Source organism: Paramacrobiotus metropolitanus, unplaced genomic scaffold, assembly GCF_019649055.1.
Source record: "Paramacrobiotus metropolitanus isolate TYO unplaced genomic scaffold, Prichtersi_v1.0 Parri_scaffold0000102, whole genome shotgun sequence".
NCBI lineage: Eukaryota > Metazoa > Tardigrada > Eutardigrada > Parachela > Macrobiotidae > Paramacrobiotus > Paramacrobiotus metropolitanus.
Window position 1 is genome coordinate 101,879 of NW_026570322.1, and position 21,838 is coordinate 123,716.

At 39.1% G+C, this 21,838-nt stretch overlaps 3 protein-coding genes across 4 annotated transcripts; all 3 read right to left on the reverse strand.

The window, feature by feature from the left end:
- Window positions 1–336: 336 nt before the first annotated feature.
- LOC129597238 (KICSTOR complex protein ITFG2-like) lies at window positions 337–5,182 on the reverse strand. Its single transcript, XM_055494711.1, is given in 10 exon segments — window positions 337–662; window positions 1,011–1,116; window positions 1,198–1,286; window positions 1,779–2,148; window positions 2,699–2,775; window positions 2,993–3,101; window positions 3,484–3,542; window positions 3,545–3,614; window positions 3,968–4,063; window positions 4,589–5,182. Coding segments are annotated over 10 exon segments (1,257 nt in total). The 5' UTR covers window positions 4,712–5,182; the 3' UTR covers window positions 337–504.
- A 246-nt stretch (window positions 5,183–5,428) lies between these two features.
- Window positions 5,429–8,601, reverse strand: LOC129597281 (protocatechuate 3,4-dioxygenase beta chain-like). The gene is made up of 6 exons (XM_055494762.1): window positions 8,312–8,601; window positions 7,931–8,098; window positions 6,703–7,026; window positions 6,380–6,447; window positions 6,030–6,213; window positions 5,429–5,763 (listed from the first exon to the last, which is right to left on the reverse strand). Exons 2-6 carry the CDS (start codon window positions 8,001–8,003, stop codon window positions 5,636–5,638), a joined length of 777 nt encoding a protein of 258 aa, XP_055350737.1. The 5' UTR covers window positions 8,004–8,098; window positions 8,312–8,601; the 3' UTR covers window positions 5,429–5,635.
- A 2,707-nt stretch (window positions 8,602–11,308) lies between these two features.
- Window positions 11,309–16,709, reverse strand: LOC129597284 (uncharacterized). 2 transcript variants are annotated; one of them, XM_055494765.1, is made up of 7 exons: window positions 16,706–16,709; window positions 16,424–16,607; window positions 13,965–14,120; window positions 12,764–13,087; window positions 12,190–12,257; window positions 11,895–12,064; window positions 11,336–11,516 (listed from the first exon to the last, which is right to left on the reverse strand). In XM_055494765.1, the coding sequence occupies exons 2-7, from the start codon at window positions 16,560–16,562 to the stop codon at window positions 11,480–11,482; spliced, it is 894 nt and encodes a 297-aa protein (XP_055350740.1). In that variant the 5' UTR covers window positions 16,563–16,607; window positions 16,706–16,709; the 3' UTR covers window positions 11,336–11,479. The 2 variants fall into 2 exon arrangements, with proteins under 2 accessions (XP_055350739.1, XP_055350740.1); XM_055494764.1 differs by lacking the exons at window positions 16,424–16,607; window positions 16,706–16,709 and adding an exon at window positions 14,316–14,546 and having other exon boundaries at window positions 11,309–11,516; window positions 11,881–12,064.
- Window positions 16,710–21,838: the final 5,129 nt, after the last annotated feature.

Here is a 21,838-nt window from a genome sequence, read left to right on the forward strand (position 1 = left end):
ATGCAAATCAAATGTGTAAAATAAAAATGTTAAATAAATAATGTAAAACAAATGTGTAAAATAAAAATGTTAAATAAATAATGTAAAATAAATATGTAATAAATAATTTAAAACAAAATGTCAATAAAAATTAAAATTTATTTGATGTTGCGGCTGTACCGGAGCCTTGGCTGGCTGTTGCCCATATACAGTAGCTGCAAATCAACGAATTTTATTAGAGTAATCATGTGTTTACAATTCCGTGATAGTTAAAATCTTTTCTCACTCCAGTCTCCAGATAAACAGAACATGCCCCAACGAAAACTCATATCAAAATTAGATAATACCGATAGTGTGTTTTGATTGCAGTAGTATTAATCAACGCCGAGAAACCACGAACTCGAAAACTAAAAAACGTAATAAAATCCATTAGAACTCTATCAAAATCAAATCAAAAAGCAGAACGGGTAAAAGCTGTACAAAGGTAAAACGATGAAATCACATATAAGCGCCGACTTTGGCCGGTCATGCTCTCTGTTTCGGGCGTCTCCAGAAGGACGGAATCGTGGACAAACAGGGAATCTCCAGAGCGTAGTAGATAATCACCCGGCCACCACTGCAGATGGTGGCGAAGGCGCATGTGTTGACGTGCTCGCCATTGCGGGAAATTACACCATACGAACCTATGCAAAAATGCAAATGGGTATAAAAATCCACAGTAAATATAACAATAAATTAATACAACACACTGTATAAAACGCCGCAACGTTTCACACGAAATTCCACATTCGTGTCTGCTTCAATAAAATAAATTAAAAAATTTTCACAATAAAAAGAATAAATTAAAAATTTCCTAAAATTCCCCCTTTAACAACCACGGAATAAAAATCGATAAATTTTCCCTTTAAAAACCACGCTAAAATACCAATTAAAAAACGAACCCCAATTGGGTGGCGATTTCCAATAGAAAGCACACCGTGTTCTAAACGATTCGCCGTAAGGCGTTAAATTATTCCCATAAAGCAACGCACCGCAGGCGAATCCGTTCATGGGTTCCGACGTCAGCAGTTTAATCATCTTCTTCCTATCGTTAAACACGTATACGGCACCGGAACTCGTGGCTATCACAAACTCATCCTGCAACCATTTACACGGTTTAATTATTAAAGAATCCGGATCGCAGGGATGATCGATCATCGATGTGCCAGGGTAACGTACACGTAGCGGCAGGGACTGGATGGCGATCGGATGCTCCTGGGCCTGATGCTCCCATAATACTGTATCTTCGTTGCACACCATCACCGTGCCTACAGCCACAAAAGTTATCTAATACGCAAAAAAAACACGCAGTGTCCAAACACACAAAGCGAAATGTACTAACAGTACGAACGACCATTCCTGTCAACAAGTGAAAATAATTTATAAATTCTGTACTTAGTGTACAAAACTTATGCAAATGGAACTGGCTCGGCAGATTTTATTTGCAAAAATCTAAAGCGTATAAATGATAAGATTACGCAGATCTGCAAAAATTTTTAACTACGTATTCGTGATGCTTTGTGTACATATGGCAAGTCTAAAGATTACGATCTATATTCAGTTAACCATCGCACTACGATCAACGATTACACACACTCCTTTCGTACGAGTACAATGAAGTACGAGTACTGTCAGTTTTCGAAAAGATAGAATCATACTGGCTGCGAAATCAGAGTTCTCATGTCAAAATTAAAAAAAAATTATATATTCTTCTGACATATTATAGTGTTAACTGAATTCTATTAGTACTGACTACTGACCATCGAAAGCACACAGCGCGTAGATATTCCTCCCGCACTCCACCATACTCTGCCCGGTTTTCCCGCGGTTCTCCGGACCCTTGAACGACACCCCGCCCAGCACGTGCGCGATCATCAGCGGGTTGCGCAGACGGGACGCCGCCGGACTGTGGTAAACCGGCGGTTCGAAGTTAATCTCCAGCACCGGTTGCTGCTCCTCCTGGCGAAGGGGGCAGGCCTTCAACCGGCAGCAACTCCCGCCGGGCTGACTGACCAGGATCTGCGCGATACCCTCGCTCAAGGTGGCTGAGAGGTTGCCGATCTGGCCGGCGAATTCCCATTTGTTGAGGGTGATGAAGGCGCCGGTGGGTGTCGTCTGACCGGGACCAGCCTGTCAAAACACACCCAATTAATTTCCCGTACGCAATAGCCACCACAAAGCTTCACCAAATTTTTTAAAGGGGCTGAACGTGATCCGAAAAGACGATTTTCTAAGACGATATATAAATAAAATGTGATCACGATGCAATAATAAAAAAATATTCCTCCGTATCACAGGATTTTAAATGAAAGCGCTTGTCACTGCTAACTTTTAAGTATACGTCTTCATAATTTCAAACAGGTCTCTGTCTTGCATTCGCCTGCCATTACACTACGGTGCAACTTATTCAACACCGGCCTGCAAGAAAAACTACGAGTACATAGTAAAAATTCGCTAGTGATACCGTATTCTGATACAGTATATCCAAACTTGAACCCAATCCGCGACAAAGAATACGATGAGGCGATAGTGGTTCACAAAAAATAACAAATTCTAATTTGACAGGATAGCAGTAAATACAGTAAGTACCTAACAGCCGAATATTCAAGGGTGAATACACAGACTGCTACCTATACACCACATTCTGATTTCTGGTCATAAAAGTATTTGCTCAGCATACCGGCGATTCCACCCATTTGAACGAGCGCACCACACGGTCAGTCATCCCGAATAAAATCTCGGGATAGCCATCGCCATCTAACAAAAGACAGAAATTTGTAAAACTTCACAAACAACTTCGAAAAAATAATGATGAATCGAAGGTACACCACATCACTAATACTGTACATAAATGAAAGTTTGAAGTTGCTGGGAATAACTGAAGTTATTGAACCATGGTATTTAGGAAGTACAAAGAATTCTACAAAAGTCAGCATACTGCTGACAGCAGTATGCTAAAAAATTTAAATCATACCGATATCGGACAACACCGACATGACGATGTTCGGAGGAATCTTCTGCATGAAAGACGGCTCAATACTGCTGCGGGAACGCATCATGACGTCGCGAGGTTTACCGCTGTCCTGCAAAGCAACATATTCAAAGTTCCAATTTATATTCAGGAGGCCGGAAAAAAACGGTCACAATACAATGAAGACCACAACAAAATAAACGAAACATGGTAAAAAATATAAAAAATGGGCAAATAATGAGCAGCGCAAACGACTGCACGGACGACTGCAAACATAAACTTATAATTAAAACTGTTTGCATAAGAAAACAGCTGAAAAGAATTATTATAAAATATTACGGTATACCGTTTGAGTTCTTAATGTACAAAACCACAACTACAGCAAATTAACCGCCGACGAATACCATCAGCTTGGAAAAGACGTTTCGATGAAGTGCACGATTTACAGATATATCATATATTTGGAAATTTAATCAACAAAAAAATCAACGGACCTCTTGCGCGACATTAGCATGCGTGACGTTGGTGGGAGTGATGAAGAAGGTGTAGAGGTCCCTTCACCCGTAACGACGTAAATCACGTTCTTCTTTTTCTGCATAATATCACCGGCTCCCACGACGCTAATCTACAAATAAGTACACAATTACTAAAAATTTTTGCAGCAAAAAAAAATTTCCGCGTGTACACTGATCGCAAATTCAGCATCTCGCACAACAACAGTCTGAACTTGTACCGCAGTATGCCGCAAAGGCGCAAACGCAGGGACAATTATAAGAATTCTAGCTTCAAACTCTGGAGAAGACATACTTTAGATTTCGTTTTTACTGCTCTATAAAAACGGGGTTTTCGTAAAAACCCAAACTGATTAGTAATTCTGTTCATTACCAATAAAGAATAATTTACAGATAAATTCTTCTGAATTGGGAAATACTATTGTCTCGGTTGTCTGCATGTTTGTTATGCGCGAATAAGACCTACCATTCCCAGTCCGGAAGAGCGCTTCCAGTATTTCGGTGTTAATCCCTTAAAAATAAACAGATCGCCCTGGATGGATCCAGCCAAGAACTCGGACATCTACAAGCAAGAAAAATACCCAGAAATAAATTCAAGTACTCCTTAAGAAAGTCAAAACGCCAGCAAAATAATTTTCGGCGCAAAACATCTGCACTTAAAATTAAAAATTCTTAGAATAATTTTTTAAAAAAATTCTTTTTCAACGATTGCTGCTAAAATAATTGTTACACATCAGCAGAAGTACAACAAATTAGTTCAGCGAAACAATAAAATCAAAAATAACGTACAATTTTAAGAAAAATCAAAATATGTAAATGAGTCTAAATCAGCATAAAAAATCGGTCCAGTATTTTAATTCAATACTATCACGGATTAAACATATTTAAAGGCCAGTACTAGTACTGTATAAATCAATACGGTACACAATTAAAAATGAATTGGATTAAATTTCTGCAACACGATATTACTTATACGTCACAATTCACTCAGAAGTCACGAATTTGTTCGTTTTGCAAACTTACCGCTTACGGTAATTAAGCAGTAAGGTAAGGTAAGTTTGCAAAATTCACTAACATTGTAACTTACGCCGTCGTTATCCGCATCGGCGAACGTCATGGCATTGGGATAGACCGTGGCCGACTCGCAGAACTCCAGCTCCAGCCATTTGGTCAGGGGCTTGGTCAGGAGGATCTCCGGACTGGACGCCATGTCGCACGAGGATAGCGCAATACTGTATACTTCACTGCAGCGACTCTACTGCATCCAGCGCAGCTAGAACAGCTGCGATGGTGCGCTTCACGCCTCCACAGGCTCACAACAGGTCATCAACTATCAGTTATCGCATGGTTCCTCATATCTGCAAGTCTTCATGCGATAATACACCCTCAGGCATCTGCACAAAGATTATCAAGAGTGCAAGACCATCACCACAAGACACGGAAGCCTGACGAAAAAATCTCCAAAATTCGAATGATAACAAACTCCAGTGAACTTCAACTCGGCTGCTCGATCTCTTTGTCACAAGTCCCCAAATTTTTATTGTGCAACCCAAAATCACTGGCTTCTTTGACATTTCAGAAATAACTATAGGGTGTAAAATTGTGTATGGAAAGATAAAATCGCGGTGTTCGTAACTTCGTAAAACGAAAATTTTACTTGGATTTTAATTTTTATGATTGAAAATTTTGCAGTCAGCTGGATATGATCATCATATGCTGTATAACACGCTTTGGCAAGCCATTCAGACCAAATCTGTTATTACGAACTGCGAGAATCAATTGGTTTCTCCAACTGTCCTCGACTTCCGGTCTGCCCGACGCAAGCTGAACGAGGGAACTTCATTATTTTTATTAAAGGAACATTCGGCCCAGCTGCTCCTTTTTTTTTGTTTTACGCCTACTGTGTCAGAAACTTCCAATAGTGCCACAGAGGTTCGAAAGATAAGTGCACAATTTATAAATACACACATACGCGGACCGGTAAATGCGTTTTTTAACCACATATCTATTATTTATTATACACTATTATATATAAAATTTATATGAACCATGGTCCTTTGGGAGATATTAAATCGTTCGGAACAAGAACGTCCCACAAGAAGCTGCTATACAGAAAATTCATATGATTTACAATTTATACATTAATCAAGAAATCCATTTTTCCTTCGAAAGTTTTGAAATCGTTGGTGTTGCTGTATGTGATGGTTATGGTAGGATCCATAGCTTTACACACTGGGCATGTATCCGTCGGGCGAAACATATCTGCAGAAAAAACTCTATCAGCTAATTGTAATTGAGAAAGTGGGAAATCAATAATTATTGCAGGACTTGCAATTCGTGAAACCCCATAAAGGTCACTCGGATAATTTAGCCATATATGTAGAACACTACGGTAAGACTGTAAAACATAATAGGGCTGACAGACTAAATATCTCTAGAACCTCTACATATATGTCTCTAGACTAAATATTTGAGTAAATAATTTAATATTTACCATATTAATCTAAATATGTACAAGCAGTGTTTACCGTAGTTGAAATACAACTGTGTAATGAAATCCTTTCCAATGGGCTTATTATACTGATCCAGTTGGAAGATACGGAAGTGCATGTGTGCCGGTCGCCAGCCAGCTAGAATCTCGTAACGCCCCGGAATGACCGTGGATATGGAATAATAGCCATCATCACCGGTGATGATTTTAAGTCGGCAAAACTACAATTAAATAAAGGATCAGTGATATTTATCTTGCAGGCAGTTTTATGCTCCATATATAACTGAAGTACAACCTACGGTAGTTCACAGATTTCATAAGCAATCTGCTGCTGTTTGCGGCTTTACGCTAAACGTTGCCATCATCAAATTCAGCGGTATATCTTACCCAGTCTGGATCACTGACGGATGTCGCATTGGTAGCCAGTGTAAATGGGTCGGCATTTTGAAAGAATGCTGTAAAACGATATTTAATGTGCTAATTAACGTCTTTTACGCATGCTGCTAAGAATAAATACGTACAGCTGATAAAAAGGTTTACAAAATATAATAAATTTGTATGCTATTAGCAATATTACTGTTATGCTGGCTTGCTGCATGTTAAAACTATCTGTATCGTACTTCACTATACGTGCTTCACTATCTATACTTGTACATAAAAATCTCAGTACATTGCGTTGCACAAAATGCATTGTATAACAATTTGCGTACATGGAGTTGGGTTCTGGAGGGCAGGGGGCACGATACTGTACCATCCGGTCTGATTGGCCATCCACATATCGACCAGCGCTCGTTTGCCGACACCACACGATACATTGTCGGACCGGAAGCGAATATAGCCGCTAAGCAGCACGCGGTCATCGCGGAAGCCATTAGGACACAGCCAGACCGTCTGATTCGCGGTTGGCGTATACACCGGCGCACCGTTGACGTAATACGGTCCGATATCGTCGGCGGCGGTCGGCACACAGGACGTGTTTGACTGGACGATCGACTGCTTCGGTTTGGTGAGGGATTTCAACACTGTCTTGGGATCTTTCCCCAAATAATACAGAGATTTTGTAATTATTGCACTAGCCGTTGCTGCTGCTTACTGCTCTAGTTTGCAGTGGCCATGTATTTGCAGCATGTTAATAAATATTTAGCAAGAGTGAGATTAGATTTTTGAAATCTAGTAAGAAATCACCAGAGTAAAAAAGCTAAACCAATGCATCTACTCGTTCAACTTATGGGAGGGAGTGGGAGTCGTAAATTAACTTGTTGGATTTGGAGCTTTTATTACTGTACTTTACATTTCGTCTGCGGACACACAAGACAGTTATAAATGTGCAATAAGAATATTACGGATGATTTTTCATCTTCTATAAACTGCCCGCTCTCAAATTTTTAACTCAGCATTCTCTGTTTTTAATAACGTGCTTATATATCAAAATCACATGCGTCTACAGATATATTTGGTGCTCTTATAAAGAAACTTCGTATCTATATTTCTGCAAAGTATTTTAACTCATGCAGTCGTACCTACAGATTAGCTCTATAGCCTGCTGATGTTTTGAGAAAAAGGTCAAATAAAAAACATTTAAACGGCTACATTTATAAATCAACTCTGATCAGTGTAGATACATTTTACTAGTACAGTTATAGCAAAGGTCACTGTTAAAAGTACTTTCATCAAATTTCATGCAACCAACGCACTTAATTCTGCCCCCGCTGCGATTCTTACAATTCGAAGTGGATTTGTACAGTAGTATCTGTTATCTTCGTTAATGGATGTGTATCTGAGATTTTTTTTTAAATGATATTTTATATATATAGGGACGAGCAGCGCTGACAGAAACACATTCAAAGAAGAATCTGGGTATCTGTCCATATATTAAATTGTAATAAATCCGTGCGTATGTCGAAATTATTGGAATATCTTGTAACGCTTGTTCCTTACCGTAACAACACCACGCGTCGTTCGAGCAGTCCATTGATGCGCTGAGCTCCCCTTTAGAGCACTGCTCATCCATATTCTCTAGATCGACACATTTGCCTATCTTCCCGGCGGCCGGAAGAGATTTAGGTGCACACGGAATGAGCGACGCACCCCTGACTTCCGGAAAATCTGCGCACAAAAGCAAAACTTATAAATATAAATTTCAAAAAATTTTCCGTGTTTGTCCATAATTCGTGCTTGAGAATTCAAGACCAGATGATAAGTGTAATAAATGAGAGTAAATGGCCACATTCTACGTTATTTGTCAGAGATAATCAGACTCGTAAAAAGGTTGCAATGGATACACAGATGACAGAGTTGACAAGGATAATAATTAATGACCTGACTGAAATCCATTGACTGCGACGATGCAGTACAAAAGTAATCCAATGCAGATGTTGCTAGCGATGCGATCAATCACCAGTCTACATAAAACATCAGTAATGAAAATATTCTTTTCCTCATCGTGTTTATCCCGTGCTTCAATTTAAATGGCAATTTTAATTTGACAAAAATTTGCGATATGCGGGAAGTATGTTAAGAAACCGTAAACGTGTGAAAAAACCCATAAAAACGCAAAAGATATAGTCAGCTCTATAAATGCCAGTCAGCAGTTTTCACAATAAGAAAATAGCCGCGCGGAATATGCAATTTTAGCGGACGAACAGAAGAACACTTACCGGCACGAGTACGGCACGATACGTTGTATTTGTTTGATTTTCTGTTTTTCAGGTGCAAAAGACAAACGGCACTCGTAAATCTGCCGTTTCCTTATTAGAATGACTGTTTTTGTTAAAACAAAACTTATGTAAATCGCTGACACAAGAGAATTTATATGTTCATGTTCATTATTAATGTCAGAAAATGTATACATTCTTGATACTTTTGACGAATGCACTCGTGAATTATAATATGCTATGTCCAATTATTTCATCAAAGGATTTTTGATTTTGCTACAATCTCGCTGATTTATTACTGTCGAAGGTCGAACGAGCGTTTACCGAAGAGAATAAAAACAAGTTAAAGACTTTTCTTATATAAAAAAATAGTAACATCGCGGGTGAATTTGGACAGCTCAACTAACTAAATACTCGTAGTTGGCAAAACATTCTGCTTTTCATTTACGTAATTACGTAATTACATATAATGGTGGAATATAATGAGTGCGTTATAACGCACTCATTATATTCCACCATTATTTTTTTTAAAAACTTGGTTACAATCAAAACAGTTACATTTTATGGCAAAATTTTCATTTTTGAAAAGCATAATCATTTGTTAACGTAATGATATACGAAGAAATATTTTTGCGGCTTCTTGTATGCACATACTATCCACATGGTTGCGGCAGGGTAATTAACCGTAAACAAATAACCGTTGCTGGTAGTCTGTTAAACTTGGCACTAGTCGTGTCGGCTCAAAATAATTATTGGTCATGCGCCGGTACTATACGAATTGTTTGAAATAATTCTTACGGATTTGTTGATCTTGACTTTGTGCGAACAATACGCTGTACAGATCTATGTCTGTTCATTCCCGCGCGCGTAAAAAGTGCATAATTAGCGGAAATCAGATTATCCGTGACAGCGCTCTTTAATTTTGCTCATGAACTGTGCTGATCCGACTATGATAGCGTCAACACTCACCACAACAATCATACACATGTATGCAACAATAAGTGCGGCGCGCTGCACGTGTATTGTACTACTGCCGCTGACGTTTGCCGCGTTTAATAAAAGCAAGGCAGATAAAACTGGCTTTAGTGTATGGTGTCTACACAGTCCATTTGCATTTTGAAGTCCTCGGATCGGAGCGACCGCAAGCTTAATCAAATGCATAATCAGAGCATCTCATTGCATATTGCCACCGCATCTAAATTGTGTTGTTCGACCACAGTGGTAAATTAATCGTAAGTTCGTGTACAGTACACGTTTCTCGTACTCGCAACATTTCATTCATTTAGCCAATCAAAATTAAGAGTTGTAAATATTTTTTACTGCAAAATTCAGCAAAGTTTGCTCAAATGCTAAGAAACGCAAGCTTTGGATAGACAAGATTATTTTTTAAAAATATACATATTTTAGACTAATAAGATAACCGAAATGCCGACAGAAGAAGCGAACTGCATCAGTTGCATATATATATACCACCAAACAGTAACCATTCCCGTCATCCCCTTCCGAATTATTTGATTCACTTCGTAATAGTGTAAAAAACTCTGTAATAGTGTAAAAAATTCTGTAAATTAAAACCTTAAATAGCAGCAATCTAAAGACAACTAGAATTGGTGTCCCAATACTGAGAAAAATAACCAGCATTATAGAGATCCAACCGCATAATGTATTGATAGCATAGAGCGAATTTTCATTTTTGTAGCAAATAAATGACTATTACGTAATGACCGAAAACAAAAATAACTTTAACGTACGATGTACGAATTCATACAGGCAGTTTCATAGAAATTTAACCGCATACTGCGTCTACAATATGTTGTAACACAAAAGTATAGATTTTAATTTTTATTATAGACACCAAATCATGGGAAAATCGTATACTGCGAAGTATCACTGTTGGTATTGAGAGCAGAAAACAAAGAAATAATTTGTTTGCAATTCGTACAGCTAAATTGCAACAACCATTCCAATAATACACGTGTCGTATGTGATCCCACGTTGGATCTGAATAATGTTATCGTACAATCGATACCGAAAAGAACTCTTCAGCGCGTTTCTGGCTGCAGAAGCAGGGAATGAGCGACTACAGAGCCTGTTTACAAAACTTCCCACCTTGACCACAGGCTCTTAGTACAATTCTCCCTAAAGTAAGGTCTGTAAATTTTGAACGCCGTCGGACCGAAATGGCACCGTTTTTTCAACCAGCAGAGCTTCGTTAGCTCTATCCTTTCGGCTTGCTCCGCGGTGGCTCCGGCGCTCACGAAAGGACGACAAACATACGAGGCCGCCAGTGCGGCGACGACGGTAACGTCCGGGTTTACCTTACTCGCGCCCACGGAAAGATTGTGATGACATAATACGCTCTGTTAGGATCTTTCACGACAAACCTTTTGGCTTCGTTCTACCTTCGTGCTAGCCGACTAGATTTAATTCGTCAAGTAAAACTTGAACTCCCCCTTCCGGACTTTCCCCTTCCCGATATAAGGTGCAATATTCGGGTATATGCACAGGCACTTTGGCTATCGGGCACTGATACAGTGATACATATACCGGGTCACTTCCCTTAAAAATTAAGCTACCGCAGCCGTATTGTTCCAAACTTTAAAATGCACCTATGTACATCTGTTTATGTAATTGAGTAACGGTACTTCGTAGTCGACGAAAAATAAAAAGTAATAAAACATGACAAGTACGATTGTACGCGCAAGAAAGAAGCTGCTTATTATACTGTAAATAGGCAGCATTTTAAACATTTATCAAAAAGTCCATTTTTCCTTCGAATGTTTTGAAATCGTTGGTGTTTGCATATGTCACGGTTATCGTTGGATCCATGGCGTTACACCTTGAGCATGCATCCGTTGGCCGGAATATATCTGTACAAAAATCGGTTTAATTTAAGACAACTGTTTACGGTGGAGTCCGTCAACGAACATCCATCTGTTGTCTGATGTAAAACAGTGAGCTTTCGCAGCACATGTAAATTCATACTTACAATGTTAATCGCATTACACCTATAAGGTACTGATAAACCGCTGCAAATCCGTACCGGCCTTAAATCAAAGGTCACCCGGATAATTAACTGCACGCACATATGCTAAGAGTACAGAGTATTAAAAAAAAGTAGCAACGGCGAAGCTAAAATTATAGCATGGATCGGAAATATTGTATAAGCTAAGTCTTTGATACGTCAGGCTAACCGCTGTCGTATATATGTATTATTCTATAGCAGCTATTTACCGTAATTGAAATACACTTGTGTAATCAAGTCCTTTCCAACAGGTTTGTTGTACTGATCCAGCTGGAAAATACGGAAATGGACGTGGGCCGGTCGCCAGCCTGCAAAAAGCTTGTAGCGCCCGGGAATAACCGTGGATATGGAATAATAGCCATCATCGCCGGTGATGATTTTAAGACGGCAAAACTACAAAACCAACCCAGTGATATTATAATTTTTATCGTTCAGGTAGCAATAAATCTGTGCTGTGTATGTACGGACTACAAGTAGTTACAGTGAATTAAGGCTTAGCGCTGTCATTCATTGATTACCCAGTCTGGATCGTTGGCGGATGTCGCATTGGTAGCCATCGTAAACGGACCGGCACTCTGGAAGGCAGCTGTAAAACCACTTCGCTCAATGTTATAAAATTCAAATTCATCTGACTCAGTTTTACTAGCATTTTTTATTTATATTCTATTTAATGTTTCAGACAACACTGCATGCATTGGCCATAATACAGAAAAAGTGACTGAAAAACACTATGCAATATACGTAAAACTACTAATGCGCGACGATGTTGATTTGTAAACATGTTATTTATTTAGTTTTGCGCGCATTTAATGCAGATTGGGATGATGGAGGTCATGCGTTACTTTCAATGATAAACATATGTATTTCTTCATATATTTTTATTGTACTAGCATAAGCGGAAAACGTAACGAATAATTTGCGATAATTTGCGAAAACAAAATATCATAAACGATTAACATGCGTACGTGCATATTATGTTTGATCACTACTTTGATGTGCAAAAAAGTTAATAATAAATGTCCCTTGTGCATGTGTTTCTACTGTTAATCTTATTACGTTTCCTAATATTAGGGAGTGGTAACATTGTCGTACTTGGAGTTGGGATTTGGAGGGAAGGCGGTACGATGCTGTACCATCCAGTCTGATTGGACATCCACAAATCTACCAGCGCTCGTTTCCCGACGCCACACGATACATTATCGGACCGGAAGCGAACATAGCCGCTGAGCAGCACGCGGTCATCGCGAAATCCATTGGGACACAGCATGACCGTCTGGTGTCCGGTTGGCGTGTACACCGGCGCGCCGTTGACGTAGTAAGGACCAAGAGTGTCGCCAGCGGTCGGCACACAGGACGTGTTCGAATGGACGGTCGACTGCTTTGGTTTGGTGAGGGATTTCATCACAGTCTTAGGATCTTTCCTCAAAATCCAATACAGAGATTTACTAATAACAATCATTTATGATAATTTCTTTGGGTAAATTGCGCCAGGGAATACGCTTTTGTAATGGCATATAATTGTATGCTGTGCGGTCTGCAATGTGCTCATCAGGTGCAAGTGGCATTATTATTGAAATTTTGTCATTGTACATGTCTATTTTATTACGATATTGTTGCTTAACTGTAACACATAATTATCTCTGCTAATCTGGCGTAGTTACTAGAAACCCTGTTTTGTACGGCTGGCCGAATGTTAAGCAAAAGTAATCAGTTACCGTAAATTCTTTCAGTTATAAACTGTAAACATCAATTAACAGTGGTTTGGTTTTTAATTGAAGCGGTGTCTTGAACGATAAAACAACATTCCGATACTGCTTAGATTCTATTAAACGAGACGATACTTTGGACTTTGTACTTTACATCTTATACTTTATAATTTATACTTTATTCAGCGAACTATATATAATGGATAAACGCGCAAAGCACAAAATGTACACCTATCAGAGTTCCGCGAAACGCATTTCACCTCCTTTACTACGCACTCGTTAATGCTTATATACGTCACCTGCTCGTGCTTTGCAAAAAAGGTCGAATCAAATCGCAGTATCTGGATTACTTTATTTATGATTCTACTTCCGGTATAGGAAGATGTCAGAATGTCAGACATAGCGAAGGTCACTTACTTCTTCGAGCCTTATATACAGACAGAAGCAATACTATATAACTATGGTCTAAGATGCTTCTTTTCCAAATTTATTACTTCGAAAGTATCATACGCAGTCTATAATAGGCGGTCTATAATTAATAAGCTGCCCATAACAAAATTTCAAGAAGATGTTTTAACACTTCTTACCGAAACAACACCAAGCGTCGTTAGAGCAGTCCAGAGACGCACTGAGCTCTCCTTTAGAGCAATGCTCATCCATGCTCTCCACACTGACACATTTCCCTATCTTTCCGGCGGCCGGAAGTGATTTTGGAGTACACGGACTGAGCGAGGCGGCCGTATCTGGGCACGAAAATAAAAAAGAAAAGACGAATATTAAAAACATCTTCCGGGTTCATTCGTTATCCATTCATCAGAACATCAAAACCTAATAGTGTGTAAACGAAAGTACTCCATACACTGTTCGACAGAAATATCCAGATTTATTTAATAAGTCATATGGGAGTCGAGCTGATGCTCATTTTATTATATAATTACCTGGCTGCAATCCGGCGACTGCCGCAATAAAATGTAAAAATAATCCAATGCAAATGCTGTTGCAAATGCGATAATGTGCCAAGCTGTGTAAAGCATCGACCAAAATATTTTTGTTTGTCATTGCAATGTAGTTAATCCGTAGTTGACAAGAAATATTTAATCCGATGAAAATCCTCAATATGTTGAACGTATGTTAAGAAACCTAATATGCCTGAGAAATCCCATTAAAACGCGAAGTATACACTGCGTTCTTTAAATAACCGTCACCATTATTTAAAACAGTAAAACCGCCCCACTGATTTTTAGCGGACGAACAGAGGAAAACTTGCAGACACGATTACGGCACGAAACGTTTTCATTTGCCTGGTTTTCAGTTTCTCAGGTGCAAAAGACAGACGGCACTCATTAATCTCCAATTTCCTTATTACTGTGGATTGATATTTTCGTAGAAACCAGTCTTATGTAAATTACTGACATGAGTAAAATTATGTTCTGTATTAAAATTTATAATTAATGTCAAAATTTGGTCTAGTTTTTGGGTACATTGAAAGCATATCTTTTAGCAAATCAGTTTGTGAATATGCTAATCACAATATTTATATGATTTAATTTTGTTGATTCATTACTTTACTTACTGATGTAACAATTTCAATAAATATTTATTACTCATAGCCTAACACACTTATGAATGTGAATATGTGATTAGCGCTGGTATCGTCAGCGCTAAATAATGAAATCATGCGCAGGTAATTTGTGTAACAACTGTTAGAATTAGAAATACCGGTAATTGTGGGTTACGGATTAGTTGCCCTTGACTTTGTCCACACAATACGCACTACTATGACTGTCCGATTCCGAGCTCGTTAAAACCCGATCATTTAAGCAAAAAAAGGTTACGCGCCACGCATAACCTGTTTGATTTTTCTAATTAACTGTGCTGATCCGACCACGATAGTGACAAGTGACAACAGTCACCGCAACACTTAAGTTTACCTCTATACGTACATGATACACATTCAACAATAAGCGTTGACGCGCACGTGTGGTGGACTACTTCCGCTGACTATTACCGCGGTAAAAATTCGCGGTGTAGATAAATTTGGTTTCTTTGTGGGTTATTCGAAATGAAGTCCTCGGGCAAACTCGTCACTGACGCTGTATGTCCGGAGTTAGATTAAAGCTACGCATTTCGAACGGATAGGATGACCATCCGCACGACAATCATCGGTTTTCAATATACTTAATTATACAACCGCATGCAGAGCAAAATGGAATGGAAAGTGGCCATTCGGAAAAAATGTGACTACGTTTTGTGATAATTAAGTTGTGGCGAGTAGGCTTACTACGGGTAGGCTACCAAAAACATTTGCCATTTCGGAGGATATTTTAGTAAAATTTCAAAGTAGTGACTAATTCTTACCGCACCACGTACTCTGTATACTTGTATCAAACTCTGTCTTTTCCCTTCATGCCAACGCCACCCCACAGAGCTGCCCATTCTGTTTTCAGCATGCAGAAATCGCTCAGAACGATTATTACTCGTATATTGCTTTTACCTGGATGTTCTGAAAATTTTCTGCAGTACAGCTGGATCTAATACGAATTTACTCTTTGGCAGGCCAGTAGGATTTAGGACTAAATTCTATTTTCTCGTGTAAAGTCCAGTGACATATTCTGCGTTCGAGAACGGAACGGTCTCGAACTGTACCTGACTTCCGGTAGAATTGTGTCAGATGCACACTGAAACTGGCAGAAGGACAAATGGCTCAAATGTTTCTTTTTTTTGGTGAGAAGTATGTAGTTTCATTATACACATTGTGACACTTCCACTACGGTTTAATGGATGTCTGTGCAAACCTGTATACTCCACCAGAGAAAGATAATCGCCATCGCATTATATATGGTTACAAACAACTGCTATTTCCGTACCGGCCGTAAATAAAAGGACGCTCGGATATGTAAATAAGCTGCACATAACACTACGTATATTATGAGCGTAAAAGGAAGCGGCACCGACGAAGCTGTATATTTAATTTAACAACCTAATCCTTTAGTATGTCAAGCCGATCGCTAACATAGATTATTTATTATGTTAAGCAGCTACTTACCGTAATTAAAATACACTTGCGTAATAAAATCTTCTCCAATTGGTTTATTATACAAATCCAGTTGGAAGATCCGGAAATGCATATGGGCCGGTCGCCAGCCATCTAGAAGTTGGAAGCGCCCGGGAATAACCGTGGACATGGAGTAATAGCCATCGTCACCGGTTATGATTTTAAGACGGCAAAACTACAAAAAACATAAATGACATTTATCATTCAGGCTTTACCATAGTATGGTACTACGTGTACCGATAATAAATATGGAATAATAACGGTGTATCTTACCCAGTCTGGATCGTTGACCGATGTTGCATTGGTAGCCGTTGTAAACGGACCGGCATCCTGGAAGGTTGCTGAAAAACCACTTCGCTGGTGCCTCTGGTTTATCAGAATTTGCTGCTTATAAAATAATTATTTAATTTTTCACGCAACATTGCAAGCATTTGCTAAAATCCAGACGGGTACATTTACAAATACGGACACACATACGGGTACATTTACAAATACTATATGTACAGAAAACGCACATATGCGATTTCCGGCTGCTGTATTACAAACGTATTATTCATCGACTGTCGAGTTTCATTTTTAATTTTTATGACTATACAATAAAAATATATTAAAACTATGTTATTCTTAGTGGAAGCAACTATATACCCACAGCACTACAATTTTCAAAGTGCAAAATTAATCAATCATACATCTGATACGTATGGACCCATTGTTACGCTAACTGCTGTGTAATAAAATAATAATCGCAGTCCCAGGTGCATATGTTTTTCATACTCTAGGATCTCAGTACGTTGCGTGGAATTAACTAAACCTTGGAGAATAATCAAGTAGTCGTACGGGGAGTTGGATTTTGGAGGGCAGATGGCACGATACTGTAGAATCCGGTCTGATTGGCCATCCACATATCCACCAGCGCTCCTTTCCCGACACCACACGATACATTATCGGACCGGAAGCGGATATAGCCGCTCAGAATGACGCGATCGTCGCGGAAGCCATTGAGGCACATGCACCATCACCGTCTGATGCCCAGTTGGTGTGTATACCGGCGCACCGTTGACGTAATACGGACCAAGACCGTCGGCGGCGGTCGGCACACAGGACATGCTCGGTTGGAACTTGGAAGGGCAACTGTTTTTCTTCGGTGGTGGATTTCATCAATGTCTTGGGATCTTTCGTCAACAACCCATACAGATTTTACAGATATTATTTTATTAATAATAAAAAATTATGATAATTCTTTTTGGGTAAACTTCTAAAGAGGGCCAGTACGTTAAGTATTGTTTACTTGTGTAAGATATTAATGGCATTATCATTACAGATAGAACATTAGCGCACTATGCGTTTATTTACTCGTATTTAAGCTGTTGTACTGTAGCTCAACTGGAATAACTGCATCTGCTAGCTCTTGCTGGAAACAACAATTAATAGCGAAAAGGGTTGCATGTGTTGTTCCCGCGCGATAAATCCTGGAATGTATATTGTCGGCTCCTATCTTAAAATGGATCAAATAGTACAGCCATGTGATGGGATTAACTTATTCATGATGCTGCTTCCGGTATGGGAATCTAACGAAGGTCAACTCTGGGTGCATTTCGAAGCAGTGGTGCAAGCAGCAGTGGCTCATGCGTTTCTTTTAAAAATTTATCGACTGAAAATTGATTACTGTAAGACGAACTTTAAAATACTTCATTCAATGAAGTTCATTGGATGGTCACGGTCAAATTAAATTATTATCAGCCCATACATCTTCCGAAATTCTAAGAAATTTTTTAAATCTGTTTTTTACCGTAGCAACACCAAGCGTCACCGAAGCAGTCCGCAGATTCACTTAGCTCCCCTCTAGAACACTGTTCATCCATACTCTCCACATTGACACATTTCCCTATCTTTCCTGCGGCCGGAAGTGACTTCGGAGTACAGGGACTGAGGGATGCGCTCTTGGCTACCGATGCATCTGCACACGGAAATAAAAAAAATCAACCCAAATGTTAATATTATGTTATATGCTTAATATAGATATTCGCAATTGATGCTTAGCTTAATGACCTGGCTGAAAGCCATCAACTGCAAAAATACGGAATAAAAATAATCCCATGCAAATACTGTTGTAGATGCGATATTCTACCAAGCTGCATAAAACATCAACAAAAACATTTTTGTTAGTCATTGCAATTTAGTTAACCTCTATTTGAAAAAAGTAAATGCTTAATCCGCTTGGAATCTTAATATGCCAAACGTACGCTAAGAAACCACGTAAAAAAAGCAAAATATATAGTGTGATGAGTCACTGTGCTCGTAAATGACGGTCGTATTCGCATTTGTAGTGCTCGTATTATTATGATTAATGTTAAAATTATGTATTGTGTTTTGATACATTAAATCTGTTACTCCTGACCCATGAGCTCATGAATACGCTAAACATAATTAAGGGATTATTCATATTCAAAACGGTAAAACTGCCACACGGAATATTTCATTAGCTACTAGAGGAAAATGCCGGTCGATTACGGCATGTAACGTTTCATTTGCTTGCCGTTTCGTTTCTCAGGTACAAAAGACAGATAGCATCATTAATCTGCTATTCCCTTGTTAAACTGGATATTTTTTTAAACAAATCATATGTAACTCACTGCATGACACAAGAAAGTATTTACGTTCGCAATTAAAATTAATGATGAAATTATATCTGTTTTGATACGTCAAAGTATGGGTTTTGACGAATGAACTCGTAAGTGTGCTAAGCACAATTAAATGATTAAATTATGCTGATTCATTACTCTCGAAGGTCGAAGAATTTGTATTCGTATCGAATAAACTGGAACAAAAACATTTTAGCACTCGTATAAACGATAGTAGTAATGACTGCAAGTTTGAGCAGTTTAACCAAGTACTTAACTGTTTTTTTACAAGTACTAAACTATTTAATCGAATACAAAGACAAGATTACAATTCACAAAAGAAACATTACATCGTAATATTAACAAACAGCAAAACATGCGGCCGGATTACAGAGAACATTTGATCTAAATTAGCCGAGGCCGGTGCCGTTCCCAGGATGGATGCCGCGTTTCCACGTTGAATTTCGATGCTGAACCTCTGGCGCAAAAACTCCGTTGCACGTTTCTCGCCTGTTTCCTGCCAAATCATCTTGCCCACTTCGCTAATCAGCCGGGTAGGCTTCCGGTCCGAGTGGCCCCACTGTCTCCACGCCGACCGCTCGGAACAGGTAATCATGGGTGATGTCCTGGTACTTCTCGGTTTTTTTTTCGTTCGGCCTGAGCCGCTGCTGCGCCGGCTTGTGTGGATGTTCCAGCGATATGGGAAAGAGCCATAACTGTTTGGGAAGTTTATTGTTTTTAAAATGTATAACTTTACATTAGCAGCAGATTTTACTTTCCGCTTTATACTGTAAAGTAATTTTAAAAAGGTGACTGCTATGCGCCCCGACAAACCGGGCGCATAGAATTTTGCTATGCGCCCCGATGTTCGGGCGCACAGAATTTGGCTTTGCGCCCCGAATTTCCGGGCGCAGAAATATCGGCGATTTGCTGTTTTCCTGAAGGTTTTTTATGTCTTATTTGGCTTGTTTTACTGCATTTATTCAACAACTCAGTTTTCCTGTTGTATTGTTATAAACATGACAGCTTATGAGACTCAACCCGTAAATTTATTTGCTTTAACGCAGACTACGGCAGCAACAGCGACGATGCGTAATTATTAAGATTTACTTGAGCACTGGATGAGGACATTAGCACCGGAACACGGGTCACCGGTGCAGTCGACCCCGTCGTTCTTGCTAAAACAAACCCCCAGTCTCTTCGCAAAAAAATTTTAGGGGGGGGGAGAGAAAAGCTACCTGATACTGGTACATGTAATGATGTAAATAAACTTTACTGATACTAAAGTTGATTTACTGCAGTGGACACAGCAGCAACCAAAACGAACTAAATACAAATGTGCAATCGCTATCAGCGACATCGTCAATCAGAGTTGCATTTCTTCTCGAGTATCGGGACGACACAATGTATGTACATCCCAACGATACAATAGTATCGGGATGTACATCCCAATCCCAACGACTCCTACCTAATGGCTTTTCTCGGCTGGACACTGGTCATCAAGTCGTCCAGCCTTGCAACTATCTACGCTGCGTTAACCGGAATTAGCTTTGCTAATTCTATTTTGCCACAGTTTGGTGCATGGAGTGGACTTCTGTGCCGTCCTAGAAGACCTATAACAATTGTTACCCACAGAACGTAATTAAACCAGTGTTATAAGCTTGCTGTAAAGTTGCAAAAAATTAGGATCTCTCAGACTGATTCCGTGATGTTTTGAGTAAGCTTTTCAATAAACCATGCAATAAAATGGGGATAAATAAAACCAATACTATTAAGGGTACTTGAATTCTGCAGTTCTCTGTAAACTTCTGCTCTCCTGCAACCTTAAGGGTTAATCGAATACAAAAAAATAAAATAAAAACAATCAATTGCCGGAAAAACTTAAAAACTTCGATATTTCTGCGCCCGGACATTCGAGGCGCAAAGCAAAATTCTGTGCGCCCGAGCACTCGGGGCGCACAGCTAAGATCTATGCGCCCGGTTTGTCGGGGCGCACAGCCATTTCGTTTTAAAAAACCACACGACATATTTTTGAAGTAAACTTTTGTTATTTCAGCTCACTGAGCTCCTCAGTAAAGTGTAAGGTACTCAGGAAAGTGTAAGGTAAAGTGTAAGGTCACTAAAGTGTAGGGTCAGTAACATCGGTTTTGGTTTTACATATATATATTGTATCCATATTTAAGCAGCCTGTTAACGGTGATCAAATATTTATCACACTATTCTCCTTATGGTTATTGCTGCTCGCCTCAGAAACAAATATAGTAGTTCAGTCATGCACCGGTAATGCACGTAAGAATCGTTTGAAATAATTTGTTGTCTGATTGTGAATATAGTAAAACTTACTGGCACTACATTTTTTAACAGATAACACATTTTTTTAACAGATTTTTTAACAGATTTAAAAGGCAAGCCTTTAAAAAACAAGAGTATCTCCTGAAGATTGATAGAATAATTTCAAACCATTGTATTATTTTGCCATTATATATAGTGAGCTTGATTTAATTTAGTTTATATAGATTTGAAGAAAACCCTGACGCTAGCACAGTTTTAGCTGGTTCATAAAATTCATCTGACAATGAGATAATTATGCAACAAGCGAACAGTCCGATAAGCCGTCGTTCGGTACCTTGCTCACATGTTTATCACGAAGGATAACATTTTTACGATACGCGCTCTCCCACAGCTATGTATAATTACGTGATCTAAAATTTCTCGAGCAGCTTCTTAGGTAACCTAAGCAGTAAGCACTAACTTATCACGGAGAATACAACACCAAACAATGCAG

What these genes read in the sequence shown, in the direction of transcription:
- LOC129597281 (XM_055494762.1), bottom strand. Translation starts at nt 8,003, where the DNA reads ATGGATGAGCAGTGCTCTAAAGGGGAGCTCAGCGCATCAATGGACTGC. An exon ending in CCTCCAGAACCCAACTCCAT is followed by an intron (nt 6,448 to 6,702) that starts GTACGCAAATTG and finishes ATCGTTTTACAG; the next exon opens with CATTCTTTCAAAATGCCGAC. An exon ending in CCGTCAGTGATCCAGACTGG is followed by an intron (nt 6,214 to 6,379) that starts GTAAGATATACC and finishes ATTTAATTGTAG; the next exon opens with TTTTGCCGACTTAAAATCAT.
- LOC129597284 (XM_055494764.1), bottom strand. Translation starts at nt 14,436, where the DNA reads ATGACAAACAAAAATATTTTGGTCGATGCTTTACACAGCTTGGCACAT. An exon ending in CCTCCAAATCCCAACTCCAA is followed by an intron (nt 12,258 to 12,763) that starts GTACGACAATGT and finishes GTGGTTTTACAG; the next exon opens with CTGCCTTCCAGAGTGCCGGT. An exon ending in CCGCCAACGATCCAGACTGG is followed by an intron (nt 12,065 to 12,189) that starts GTAATCAATGAA and finishes TTGGTTTTGTAG; the next exon opens with TTTTGCCGTCTTAAAATCAT.